The sequence below is a fragment of the Bombyx mandarina genome, chromosome 23 (assembly GCF_030267445.1).
Source record: "Bombyx mandarina strain Sakado chromosome 23, ASM3026744v2".
NCBI classification, from domain to species: Eukaryota; Metazoa; Arthropoda; class Insecta; order Lepidoptera; family Bombycidae; genus Bombyx; species Bombyx mandarina.
The window spans coordinates 19,247,256-19,260,230 of NC_143229.1; the positions used below are offsets into that span (position 1 = coordinate 19,247,256).

At 39.3% G+C, this 12,975-nt stretch overlaps 1 protein-coding gene across 18 annotated transcripts in view; it reads left to right on the plus strand.

The window, feature by feature from the left end:
• Positions 1 to 12,975, plus strand: part of Wdr62 (WD repeat domain 62) — a 106,706-nt gene that overhangs the window by 72,819 nt on the left and 20,912 nt on the right. For 9 of the 18 annotated variants that reach the window (XM_089737301.1, XM_028183503.2, XM_028183500.2 and 6 more), the window contains 11 exons: positions 619 to 723; positions 1,233 to 1,322; positions 2,219 to 2,349; positions 2,432 to 2,560; positions 3,694 to 3,804; positions 4,738 to 4,862; positions 6,082 to 6,179; positions 7,912 to 8,028; positions 10,006 to 10,095; positions 11,002 to 11,126; positions 12,400 to 12,547. In XM_089737301.1, coding sequence (XP_089593427.1) covers positions 619 to 723; positions 1,233 to 1,322; positions 2,219 to 2,349; positions 2,432 to 2,560; positions 3,694 to 3,804; positions 4,738 to 4,862; positions 6,082 to 6,179; positions 7,912 to 8,028; positions 10,006 to 10,095; positions 11,002 to 11,126; positions 12,400 to 12,547 — 1,269 coding nt within the window. The remainder of the gene's footprint in view (positions 1 to 618; positions 724 to 1,232; positions 1,323 to 2,218; positions 2,350 to 2,431; positions 2,561 to 3,693; positions 3,805 to 4,737; positions 4,863 to 6,081; positions 6,180 to 7,911; positions 8,029 to 10,005; positions 10,096 to 11,001; positions 11,127 to 12,399; positions 12,548 to 12,975) is intronic. The other 9 variants (XM_028183504.2, XM_089737307.1, XM_089737308.1 and 6 more) reach the window with 5 other exon arrangements.

Sequence of the window (12,975 nt, forward strand, 5' to 3'; positions counted from 1 at the left end):
TTGGAACGTTTCCCTATGTTTGTCGCTAGGGGCGCTGTAAGCAATTCCTTTTTCTCTGTGCCGTTGTAGCCAAGGTTGAGTTTAAAAAATCTTTAATCACTAAATTAAACATACGAATTATGTGATATGGAGCGACATACGATGAAGTTGTTTTATTTGAGGTGAAATTAAATTAAATGTGATGAGGTGGGACTTATAATAAAGGTTCAGTGAATTTACTGAGACTTCTGTGGATTTTTTGAAACCGTATCTGTCCAGCGGTTTTATTTCATTCTCCCATACTCGTGCATTATTATTTTTTGCTTAGACGGGTGGACGAGCTCACAGCCCACCTGATGTTAAGTGGTTACTGGAGCCCATAGATATCTACAACGTAAATGCGCCACCCACCTTGAGATATAAGTTCTAAGGTCTCAAGTACAGTTACAACAGCTGCCCTACCCTTCAAACCGAAACTTACTTACATTAGTGCTTCACGGTAGAAATAGTCGGGGTGGTGGTACCTACCTGCGCGGACTCACAAGAGGTCCTACCACCAGTAAACTTAAACTTACAAACCTCAAGTAACACAGTTCACACACGTTCGACCCCCCTGCTCAAGTCCCCGTGCCCCTGCAGGATGGCAGCCGGCAGTTCGCGCGCGGACAGAACGTGTCCGGCCGCACCACGCTCTACGACATGGAAGTGGACGCCGGCGGGCGACACGTGCTCACCGCCTGCCAGGTCAGTGACCCCACGCGCCCCCGCCCCCTGCTCCCCCCCCAGCTCGTGTCAACGACTCGGTCTCAGAGAAAGTGTTTTCATGTCATCATCGAAGCGTGAGAGATTAACTTACACATGACGGAGAATTGAACTTCACGTCTCGTGAACTGTGACGTCACTACAGTAACGCTCCCGTGAAAAAAGTGAAAACCTAAAGCCCGTGAAAAAGCTATTAGTGGTAGCTCAGCCCGCGTGGTAAGAAAACAGTGTCTGTCTGTCCCATGGCAGGATTTTATCAAACAAAATATGTCAATGCGTTCGACGTGAAAGAAGAACCAATTTTTTTTATTGCCCTTTTCGGCAGACGAGCATACGCCCCACCTGCTGGTGAGTGGTTACCATCGCCCATGGACTACAGCAATGCCAGGGGCAGAGCCAAGCCGCTGCTTACCAAATATTTTTTTACAATTTTTTTTTTAATGATTTTTTACAATTGTAACATGTGTATGGGTGTTGCATGTCCTCACCAGGACCGCAACGTGCGCGTGTACAGCACGGCCAACGGGCGTCACACCAAGACCTTCCGGGGGACCACGGCGGAGGACGGGACCCTCATCAAGGTACGCGCACTCCGCTCACTCACAATTGAAGACACGAGCGGATGAAGGGGATACGATACAATTTGTTCATTTTGAAAAAACTGCCAACAAACTTTTGTTATTTGTACTCTTTCTTCGTACATGACTCCTTCATCACATGCAATTTCTAAAAGTAGCCTTTATATCCGGAGTTTTAAGGTCTAATATGGCCTACAGGCACATAACACCCTCATTCAATCTAAAAACTCAAAAATCTTAAAAATGTTACTTAGCCCCTTCAGCCACCAATGTTTTCAATTCTAATAGCATTATATTATATTTGATAACATTTATTTCATAGCTAATAATTTTGTTTATTAGTCCTGAAAACGATAAGTATCTACAACATTTAGGTGTGTGTACATAATAGAAATTACATCAAAATTCTTGTTTGCTTGCAAAATGCACAGTGTTTTTGAAGAGAAACTTCTTTAGGCGCGTTGAGAGTAAAATTTAACTCGCCACAGATTCGTTACGGATAGAGAGAGAAGGTACAACTTAGGACGAGTGAGAGTGAGAGAAACGGCAGTGCGTCTCGCGAATCACTTGACCGTGGAGAGAGAGAAAAAGTGACCTAGGTTGTTTCTCTTATACACGCCATTCCCTATTACAAGAGAAATTTGATTTTTAAGGATGAAAAATGATGAAAACTACAATACACCGCAAAAGAAGTTCCACTTCTTTCACGTGCACCAAGCTGCCACCATTTTTTTATTGATGAAGGAATTCGCAGCCTTGCGTCAGTAGTAATGGAGCCCACGGGCATCACAACGTAAATACTAGCTTCGGACGTGGTGTTGTACAACGGCTGCCCCCCCCCAATCAGAAATGATCATTCTAAACTCACAGTGTTGTTAAATACCCGTTGTGTCCGCCAGGTGGCGCTGGATAGCAGCGGGATATACCTGGCGACGTCGAGCACGGACAAGATCCTGAGCGTGTACGACTACTACTCCGGGGAGTGCATGGCGACCATGTACGGGCACTCCGAGATAGTCACCGGCCTCAAGTGAGTCGTAGCGCGCCGTCTCGCTCGCACCCGCGCGCCGCCCCCATCTCCCGTCCCTGTTCAACCCGGCTGTTGTCGCCAGGTTCACTCCGGACTGCCAGCACCTGGTGTCGGGGTCCGGGGACGGCTGCATCTTCGTGTGGAGGGTCCCGCACGACATGGTGGTGACGATGAGGGCGCGACTGGCGCAGCAGGCCATACGACAGGGGAAGTTAGTATACACATTTAGCTCGCATGGGTGTCAGCCCGCTGAGGTTCGGATCTTCTCAGCGGGCCGTAATTCCGATCCGGTGGTAGATTCATTCGAAAAGCAAGCTGCCCTTGAGTTGTTAGGTTAGGAATTTTTTTTGAAGTGAAACTTCTTTAGAATCGTTGTGATTTCAAACTCGATGAAACGAAAAAATAAGTCCATAGAGACACAAACACATAAATGTACAGGATTCAGCCGGCGAGAGAATGAGATAGAACACATTAGACGTTCTCAGTGTAGTGTTTTTTTAATACAGCGCCATCTATGAGATTTTTTAATACTAACATGTGTATGAAACCTCTTGTAGTGGATTTTAATTTAGGATTATACGTGAAGTTAAAATATCAATTCACAGAGGGCGCTACCTCATACTATAAAAGATGATTTACAATTATTTAATAATGACAAAATTTTACATATACTTAGGGCAGTTAGGATAACTGTATTTTAATTTTTGAAGGTTTCACTTCTACCGCGTGTGAAATGCACACATGTTTTTTTTTTAATACGCTTTTATTAGCTTCAGACTTATGTATGTATGTTAGTATGTAACGGAATCTTTGAACATGATTTTGACCCCCTTCAAAACGTCGAATTAACTCGAATTTTGGCATACTTATTAAGGACCGATGACAATATAATATTTAAAAAAATAATTGAAAAAAAAATTAAATTCAACTAAAAAATGAAAAATAAATAATAATTTAAACTAAAAAAATACGCTTTTATAGGAAATCCAACTAACTCTTTAGGATTTTATTAAAATAATCCGTCTAATACCAAGCACCCCACTTTTTTTTTACAATAAAATCATTTTTTCTTACGCTATTTTTAATTCAAATTTGTTAAGATTTATTTTCTCTTTTGGTTGGATTTTCTATAAAAGTGTATTTTGTTAGTTAAATAAAAACATTATTTGTTATTTATTTATTAGGCACACTATACTCATAAAAAGTTAAAAAGATACATAAAAAATAGCACCAAGTAAAAAAAAACAAATTTTACTCATATTAACTCAATTTCAAATATTTTTGGAAATTGTAAGTTTTTAATGCGAAAAAGCGCTGTAATCAGGATTTGTTTGTTCGTCACAGGAAAGTAGGTACGGTCAGCAACGGCACGTCGGGGCTGGAGAGCGAGGGCGAGTCGCAGTGGGGCTCGCCGCCGCGGGAACACTTCGCGCCGCCCCGCGTGCCCGACTACACGTGAGTCAACCAACGAATTACTCTACAAGATTTTGTATCTATATACTAGCTTTTGCCCGCGACTTCGTCCGCGTGGGATAGTTCACAAATAATTCTTTATTTTAGAACAAATTTGGTTAGCATAAAAAACGTTATAGTGAGCCAACCATAACATATAGACATGCTGTCGCGGACTTTTTTTTAGATCTTTTAAAGGGGAACAATTCTGTCATTCGCTAAAATAATGATTTTAGCGAAATTTTAATCGTTTCTGCAGCGCACGCAGCGGAAGCTTTCAAAAGAGAAAAAAACCCAATTTTGAAACATTATTTATTGGTGATCTGCTTGTATTGGTCTTAGCGTGATGTTATATAGCTTATAGCCTTCCTCGATAAATGGGCTATCTAACACTGAAGGAATTTTTCAAATCGGATCTCGGTTCTTGAGATTAGCGCGTTCAAACAAATAAATTCTTCAGCTTTAAAATATTAGTATAGATGTTATTACTTCACCGTGGAAGTCAATAGTGACCATTTCTTAAGTACGTATTTCATCCGCCGGTGGGATTCAAACATCGTTGCATCGCCACATACAAATGCACCGAACGTCTTATCCTTTAGGCCACGACGAATAAATAATCTTTGACAATAGAACTATATTAATGTTCAAACTTATAATTACAATTGTTTGTAGTCGACTTTCGACTACTGCGGGACCACTAGTTGTTATAAAATTGTTAATTGTTAATTTTTGTCTGCCATGAAGCAGTAATGCGTTTCGGTTTGAGGGTGGGGCAGCCGTTGTAACTATACTGAGACCTTAGAACTTATATCTCAAGGTGCGTGGTGCATTTACGTTGTAGATGTCTATGGGCTTCAGTAACCACTTAACACCAGGTGAGCTGTGAGCTCGTCCACTAATCCAAGCAATAAAATAAAAAAAAATCATTTTCAGTCTCCGCATAGGGCGCCTCCCGTCGTGGGCCAAGAAGAGCTTAGGGGACGACTTGGCGGCCCCCGAGAGCCCGGCGCCGGAGCCCCCCGCGCGGGGCAAGTGGGCCACCAGGATACACCCGGCAGGTGGGTGCCGCAGGCAAATATTACATACATTAAATATATTACATACATTACATACATTACATAAATTACATACATTAAATACATTACATGCATTGCATTACGGTAGAAAATGTTCATTGCTTTGAAATACTGTTACGCGCTGGGGTTCGGGATAAATAAATGTTTCACCAAAGTACAACTAAAAACTATATTCAACACTTAGAACACTTGAAACACTTAACAAACACTTACAAACTCTCAATTCGCATCCTCCGCTTCGCTTCAGGTGATCCGTTCGCTGTTTCGCTTCGAGTAGTTCCCATTATTGACTGACTGCGTGCCATGCCTACAACGCGTTTATAGCCGATACCACATCCCCAGAACTATCGAGAATATTCCTCACAGGTCGAGTAGCTTCGATGTGTGTTTCCGCTATCTGACAATAGATGGCGTTGTACTTCTCGAGCGTTCTAGGTGCTACTAGATCCTTAGACATTCGTTCGACTATTCGGCGATAGATGGCGTTACTCTTACCGTCGTAACAATATTTAAAACCAATTTATTGCCATATTGCTTTTAAATATTTTTTTCATACTCCAGTATTTATTCCAAGTGTTTTGTATTCTTCGTTCTACTTCTAACTCATTATTTTTGCTATTATACCCTATTTGTTTACCCAAGTAAATGTATTTATCTGTATAAGCATTCTTCGTCGTTTAAGAATCTGTAAAGGTTGGGTATGTTTTGATATTTGCGGTCTAAGTCTCAGTTCTATGATACAACCCCCCACCCTTCAAACTGGAACGCATTACTGCTTCGCGGCAGATATTTTTACTGGTAGTAGGACGTCTTGTGAGTCCGCACGAGTAGGTACCGCCGTCCTGTCTATTTCTGCCGTGAAGTTGTAATGCGTTTCGGTTTGCAGGGTGAGGCAGCCGTTGTAACTATACTTGAGACCTTAGAAGTTATATCTCAAGGTGGGTGGCGCATTTACGTCGTAAATGTCTATGAGCTCCGGAAACCACTTAACAATCAGGTGGCCTGTGAGCTCGTCCACCCATCTAAGCAATCATAAAAAAAATAGAGACGTCCTACCGCCAGTAAAAATGGAGAAGCTAAAATATCAACATAACATCGACTCCCTCTCTGTGCCTCAACTTCTATTCTCTTCCCCCTCACTCTATCTACTATCATCATTGTTTGCTGACCAATACGTTATCTTCTGTAATTCCTCTAACAGAGAAACGTGTTGATTCAGACGGGTCCAAGGACAGCTCCCTCGACAGTGGCACCGACACAAGGTTCATTGAGAAGAGAAAAGAGAACCAATCGAAACAGGTGAGTGGTGTAGATTTATGTTTATTTAAAAAAAAAATGTTTTTATCTTAAATAATATGTGTTTTAAGTGGAATATATTTTTTTAAATATTATCATCCTTAAAGGGCGTTACAAATAATTTAATTTTGATTTTTTATATCGACGGATGCTATTTGGTTTAAGCGACATTTTTGTAACTTTACAGGAAAGTTAAATGAAGTTTAAAATTTAGAAAAAAAAATCATAATAAAAAAATCCTTCACTTATTTGAATGGAGTTAACTTAATTGTAACTCAATTAAAAACATCGAACTGTTGATGCTAATACCTAATAAAACGGACCTTTAATTGCAAAGATAAATGTGGCGTGTTAAGCGAATTGTCGCTTGAACCAAACAGCCTTTCATCCCTCGATATGGTCTTCAGTTGTGTCCTAGTCTAATTGTATTTTAGCGGCGCACGAATTAAATTACGCATTTTCAATGAATAAAAAATATATTCCGATCCGTAAAACTGTATGTATATAACACGTTATTTTTTGTCCTTGTCGCTCACGCTGGTTGTGGTTGGTGATTGTAATTGTCTTATATGTAAATATATATACATACTATATATATGTACAGATTTTATAATTTTTTTATTTTTTATTATCTTAAACCAATTGCAGTATAGTGGCGAATTATTCAAACTGATTTGAAAACTAGAGATTTGAAGTATTTTAAATGCATTGCGGTGATTTTCCTGCGAGATCGAATCAGGGATGAGGAGATTCGCAGAAGAACCAAGGGATAACTGACATAGCTCGAAGGGCTGTGAGGTGGAAATGGGCAGGGCACTTTAGTACTGGAGAAGGGACCGCGTACTGGAGGATGCAGCGTGGGTCTCTCGCGAGGGGGACTCGTGGTCTGATGAAGACGATGCGGAGCACGCAAGGTCTATTATTGTGGCGAACCTTGGGGGGAAACCTACGTCCAGCAGTGCAGGGCTGATGATGATGATGCCCATAGACACATCCCTCTGAGTTTCTCGCCGGATCTTCTCAGTGGGTTGCGTTTCCGATCCGGTGGTAGATCCAGCGAAGCACTGCTCTTGCTAGGGCTAGTGTTAGCAAATTCTCTCAAGTTGAGCCCGTGAGCACACCTACCCATCTGCCAGAAGCTGGTATAGCCCCTTAAGCTACCAGAGAATAGGTGGGAAAAAGATGACGATAACGCCCGAGGTGCCAACGCCGTTACCTCAGGTGGACTATCGGATAATAACGACAACACAACGAAGCTAAAAATTGTGTTTCGAAATTTTAAAACAATTTTAAAGACATCAATGTCTACATGTAACGTGTTCGGAACGCTCCATCATGTGATAAAGATTGAATATCGAATCACGGATCATACATTCTCGTGAAATAATAAATATCTTTGCGTTTCTATAGTTTTTTCTGTTCGTGTCTTCAATAGTCTCTTAAAATATTAGTACTTATTAAATATTTTACAACACCATCAAATATTTCAATTGGTTTAAGACTTTATTAACTGTTACCATGTGCTTATTATTATTTTTTATAATTTTATTAATTATAATTTACATGTGGATGATTCAAATTTTGTTCTCGAGTTATTTGGGGAGAGATTCCGAAAAATATTAACTACCTCTCGACCTCTCCGAACCTATTTACGAGTTAACACCTAAAATTTGAGTCGTCTTACAGTTTTTTGTTTGTTTTCTTTTCCATTATGGTTGTGGTCGTTTCGCACTAGCGCCCGAAGTCGCTCAATTTATCGCAGCTGCCGCGCGTGGAGGCGCTCTTCCGCGATTTCGATGCAACAATGAGAAAGACCCATGATATTCTATGTATATCGCCGAGATTCGAAAAGGTTATTTTGCGAAGATTGCCTATTTTTTTTCTATGTTTGTTATGTTGTCAGCTTTGTTATGTCGGCCATCTTGTCGTGCACGTCGCCATCTTGTTTTGCAGCTGTCAAAACGTATTTCATGGTTCATTTTCGTCACGTTCGCTGAGTTATGTGGTCATGTTTAGTCCATAAAGTGCTTAGATCTACGCTTGGCTATAATACATTCACACTGGTTATCAGAAGATACCATTGAATGCTCCTCCATGGTACTGAAATATTAGCGAATAAAAAAAAAGTCGATTGAGTTTCATAAATGATATTCTATTCATATGATTTACAATCAATCATTGGGACATAGGTCATAGCTGAGTTTATAACAGTAAATTCACAATGATACTAAAGTTACATGAAATAATAATAAAGCATAATTTATACAATGAAATATTAATATAATTTACTAGATCTCCCGGTGAAATTCGTATCACTTACATAATATGCATTCCTGATGTTTGAATGACCAACTTATCATGTCAATGTGAGAGGAGTAGATTGACTGTTTTTGTTGACCATGGCTGCCAGAGCATCAGAACGGACCTTAAAGGATATAGACAGAAGTAATTGTGTTGAGATTTAGAAAGACGCACGTGCCAAACAAACGTTATTTTGTTTATTTGACGGCTTAAATGCATGGCTTTTGCTTTTTTTAATTTAACCCTTGTATATAGAGGGTGTAGAGATTTGCTGATTGGAAAAACGATCTGGAAAATGAGTCGATGATATCAACAATGATTTTAAACATTGGGCAGCGGCTTGTATTATTGAGTCACCATCAGGTGGGCCGTCGCTTGTCTGCCTACAAGGGTAATAAAAAACAAAAAAAACGTTAATGCCGCCATCCACCTCGAGACATGAGTTCTAAGGTCTCAGTATAGTTACAACGGCTGCACCACCCTTCAAACCGAAACGTATTACTGCTTCATGGCAGAAATAGGCGGGGTGGTGGTACCTACAAGCCCGCACGGACTCACAAGATTTTCTACTACTAGTAACTAAACTAAACTAGACTTTTTGCTGGTTTGAATTTATGCGGAAGTCGTTCGTGAACATTTAATAAGTGTATTTTATTACAAAAATAGGTAACCATCTGCGGGATTTGAACCCCGGCATAGTCACGCGATACGAACCCACCGGCCGTCTTATCTTTTAGGCCACGACGGCTTTCAAAACATTAAAACGCTTTCAAACTTAATTAAAAGTTTATGGGAAACCATAATCATATTTAATGTATAAAATAACATTTTTTCAAAGGCTTCGTTCCCTTTGTACAGTAAAAATTAATTTCTAATTTAATCTTCTGATTAATAATGATATTTCAAATGTACAAACATAATGTAAATATTTACAATTCTATAAGCATTTTTTAGATTCGTTTCTTTCGATTATCAAACTGTTGTGGGATTATTACGTATATTCGGGAATCGCTTCGAATCTGCTTGTGTATAGAAAATTAATGCTATTATATATAGATTCCCTTTTTATTTTATTTTAATTATTGTGGTGACAAATTAATATTACTTACTAGCTGACCCGGCAGACTTCGTAGTGCCTCAATCGATAAATAAAAGGACTAAGCTTTTGTATAAAATAAACTTAAAACAAACAAAAGGAATCCGTCCGACGGGGGACACATCAAAGAGAAAACAAAATTGTTATTTTTATTTAATTTAATATTTAAATCCGAGCATTTTCATATTTACCTACCTTTTAAACCTTCTCTGGACTTACACAAATAATTCAAGATCAAAATTGGCCAAATCGGTCGAGCCGTTTTCGAGTTTTAGCGAGACTAACGAACAGCAATTTATTTATATATATATAATTACTTATTTTCTTTTGTGTTAGTAATTTTTTATAGTCATGTTTGTATTTTTTGTGTCATTTTTTTGCTGTTTTTTTGTTTGTTTTATTATACTTAGATATTTATTTATTTTCAATTAGGTTACGATTAACATTTCGAAGACCAGTGCACAGGATGGTCGTGTGAGGCATCACACGGACGACTCTTCCCTTGGCAGTTTTAAATACGAGGTTTTTTTTTATTTTTTGTTAATTTTTTTGCTATTAACCTATTTTTTTATTTCCTCCACAGTATTTTAAATAACTATAATCTAATAATGATACAAAATACTCCGAAATTATTGAATACAATGAAATGCATTTATATCCTATCTCCAGGGGCGTCTTAAACTAGGATGGGGCCCTTGGGCACACAAGAATTTGAGGCCCTTTTGGAAAGTAAAAAGAGCGAATTACAATTAAAAAAAATTACTGAGCCATGATGACCATTTATTATAGGTAATCAAATACAGTATAATATAATATGTCATTTCAGTCAGAGCAGTCAGGCAAGTCAGAATGCTGCTGGTTTTTTGGTTACGATTTCGATAACGGTTTCTTTCGGGATTTCTGTTGAGCAAAATCTTCTATTATAGGCATAGTATATGCCTTGTAAATACCTTCTGATTACTGATTTGTGAAAAAAGTGTAATGTGCCCGACAAAAATGTTTTGAGAATAAGCGTGTGAGATAAATTTTCAGTATTTCGGGGCCCCCTGAGAATGGGGGCCCTGGGCACGGGCCCCGTGTGCCCTTATGGTAAAGATGGTATTGCCTATCTCTCTCACTCAGTCATGCTCTATATCTGTCATTGATCCATACATTTTGTTTCTACTTACTTATATGGATGTTATAAACGTGATTGTGTGTTTGTTTGTTTGTTGTTCAATCACGGCGATGAATGATTGCTTAACTAAAAAAATTAAGAAAACGAGTTTAATACTTTGATCAATTTTTAAACGTGTATTCTATAAGCTTACAAATTAAAATTTTTAAAATAAAAAAAATATGTAGTTTTAATTTTAGTGCGAAAAGGCTTAGTTAGAAAAGTACTTTCGTCTCTTTTAAATTAACCTCAAACGACCTTACGTGTTCCAGGATCAAGAGTCGACGGAGCACGACGGTGACGTGGAGGACATCTCGGACGGCGAGAGGACCTCGTCTTCGGAGAGGGCGTCCCGGCCTACTTACTACCCCGGCAATAACGACGACGACACCCCGGGGTGAGTCGAGAGGCGATCTTTTGTAGAGACGAGCGCACGTCCCGCCTGACTTCCACAGATACGATGAAGGGGCAGTGTTGATGGAAGTCTTCGTGGCCTAAATGATAAGACGTCCGGTGCATTCGTATGTAGCGATGCACCGGTGTTCGAATCCCGCAGGCGGGTACCAATTTTACTAATGAAATACAACTTAACAAATGTTCACGATTGACTTCCACGCTGAAGGAATAACATCGTGTAATTTCAAACCCCTAAAATTATAATTTGCGTAATTATTGGTGGTAGGACCGCTTTTGAGTCCGCACGGGTAGGTACCACCACCCTGCCTATTTCTGCCGTGAAGCAGTAATGTGTTTCGGCTTAAGGGGTGGGGCAGCCGTTGTAACTACACTGAGACCTTAGAACTTATATCTCAAGGTGGGTGGCGACATTTACATTGTAGATGTCTATGGGCCCCAGTAACCACTTTACACCAGGTGGGCTGTGAGCTCGTCTACCTATCTAAGCAATAAAAAAAAAATACAGCCGACGGTGTATGTATATTGTGTGTTAGGAAACCGCTTCCCAAAACGAAGACAGACGATAGTACTAATGACACCCTTGACGATGGGGCGGGAAAAAAATCGATCCTAAAATAAAAAAAAATATATATTTTTAAAACATTTTATTAACATTATTTACGCTCCATCATGTTAGTACAGCTAAATGAAACGATAGTTTCATAAAAGATACATAACTTTACTAAAAAAAAAACCCGCAATGAAACACAAAATCAAAAACAGCTGATGCTCGGGTCAACGAACGCCCGGGCGCGGCGCTGATTCCGCGCGATCGCACAAATACTTATTTACAACATTTTGTCTAAATAACTCCATCATCAAAGGTGTCATTAGTACTATCGTCTGTCTTAGTTTTCGGAAGTGGTCTCCTAACACCCAGTATATAGCTATATACACATACTAGCTGTACTCGTCCGCTTCGCTGGGCATTTAAAATTAACATTATTGTGTATTGTCATTATTATTAGGGAGTTCAACACTTATAAAAATATTAACCTATCCATTAAGTGCATGTATTTCCTACATGGATACCAAGTTTCAAGCCAATCGGATGCATGGTCTAGTAGTTATAACGGAACATCCGTAAAAACCACTGTAGATTTATATATTAATATAGATGAGTCGACATGGGTCCCATATAGACCTTGGTCCGGTCGGATATCCGGTGACCAGTGGAGGATAAATATTAAAGGCCACACTACTGTCGGTTGCAGCGAGTTCATGGTGAACGCCATGGACGCCGAAGAGTTGAGGCAGTCGATTCGTCGCTCGAAGCGCTGGAAAACCGACTCCCCCCGGCTGGAGATACCACCCACCACCACCTCGCTCAGCGGCTCCGGTCACGACTCCGACGATGACGAGGTAATAATGATTTTAAGCGACAAGTTTTATTCACTTCAATGTACTTTTTATTAACTTGTTTTTTTTTAAGGGAATTTATGCCTTGGTAACTGAGACCTTTAAGTCATGTCTTATTTTAATTTATATTCTTATTTTTATGAAAAATGATAATATGGAGTGAATTGAAATGAAGATGATTAATTTGAGACATTAATGAACCGGGATTTTGTGACCTAGTAACTAAGACCTTTAGGTCAAGTCTTATTTTAATTTTAATGAAAACTTTTTTATATGAAAAATGATATTATGAATGAAATGAAGTTGGTTAATATCAAACATAACATGAAATGAAATGAAATGAGATATGATATGGGATGAAATATAATCTTAGTAAAATGGTGGTGGATCCCGAGAAGTTACGTCCAGCGGCTTTATTTCATTTTCCCACA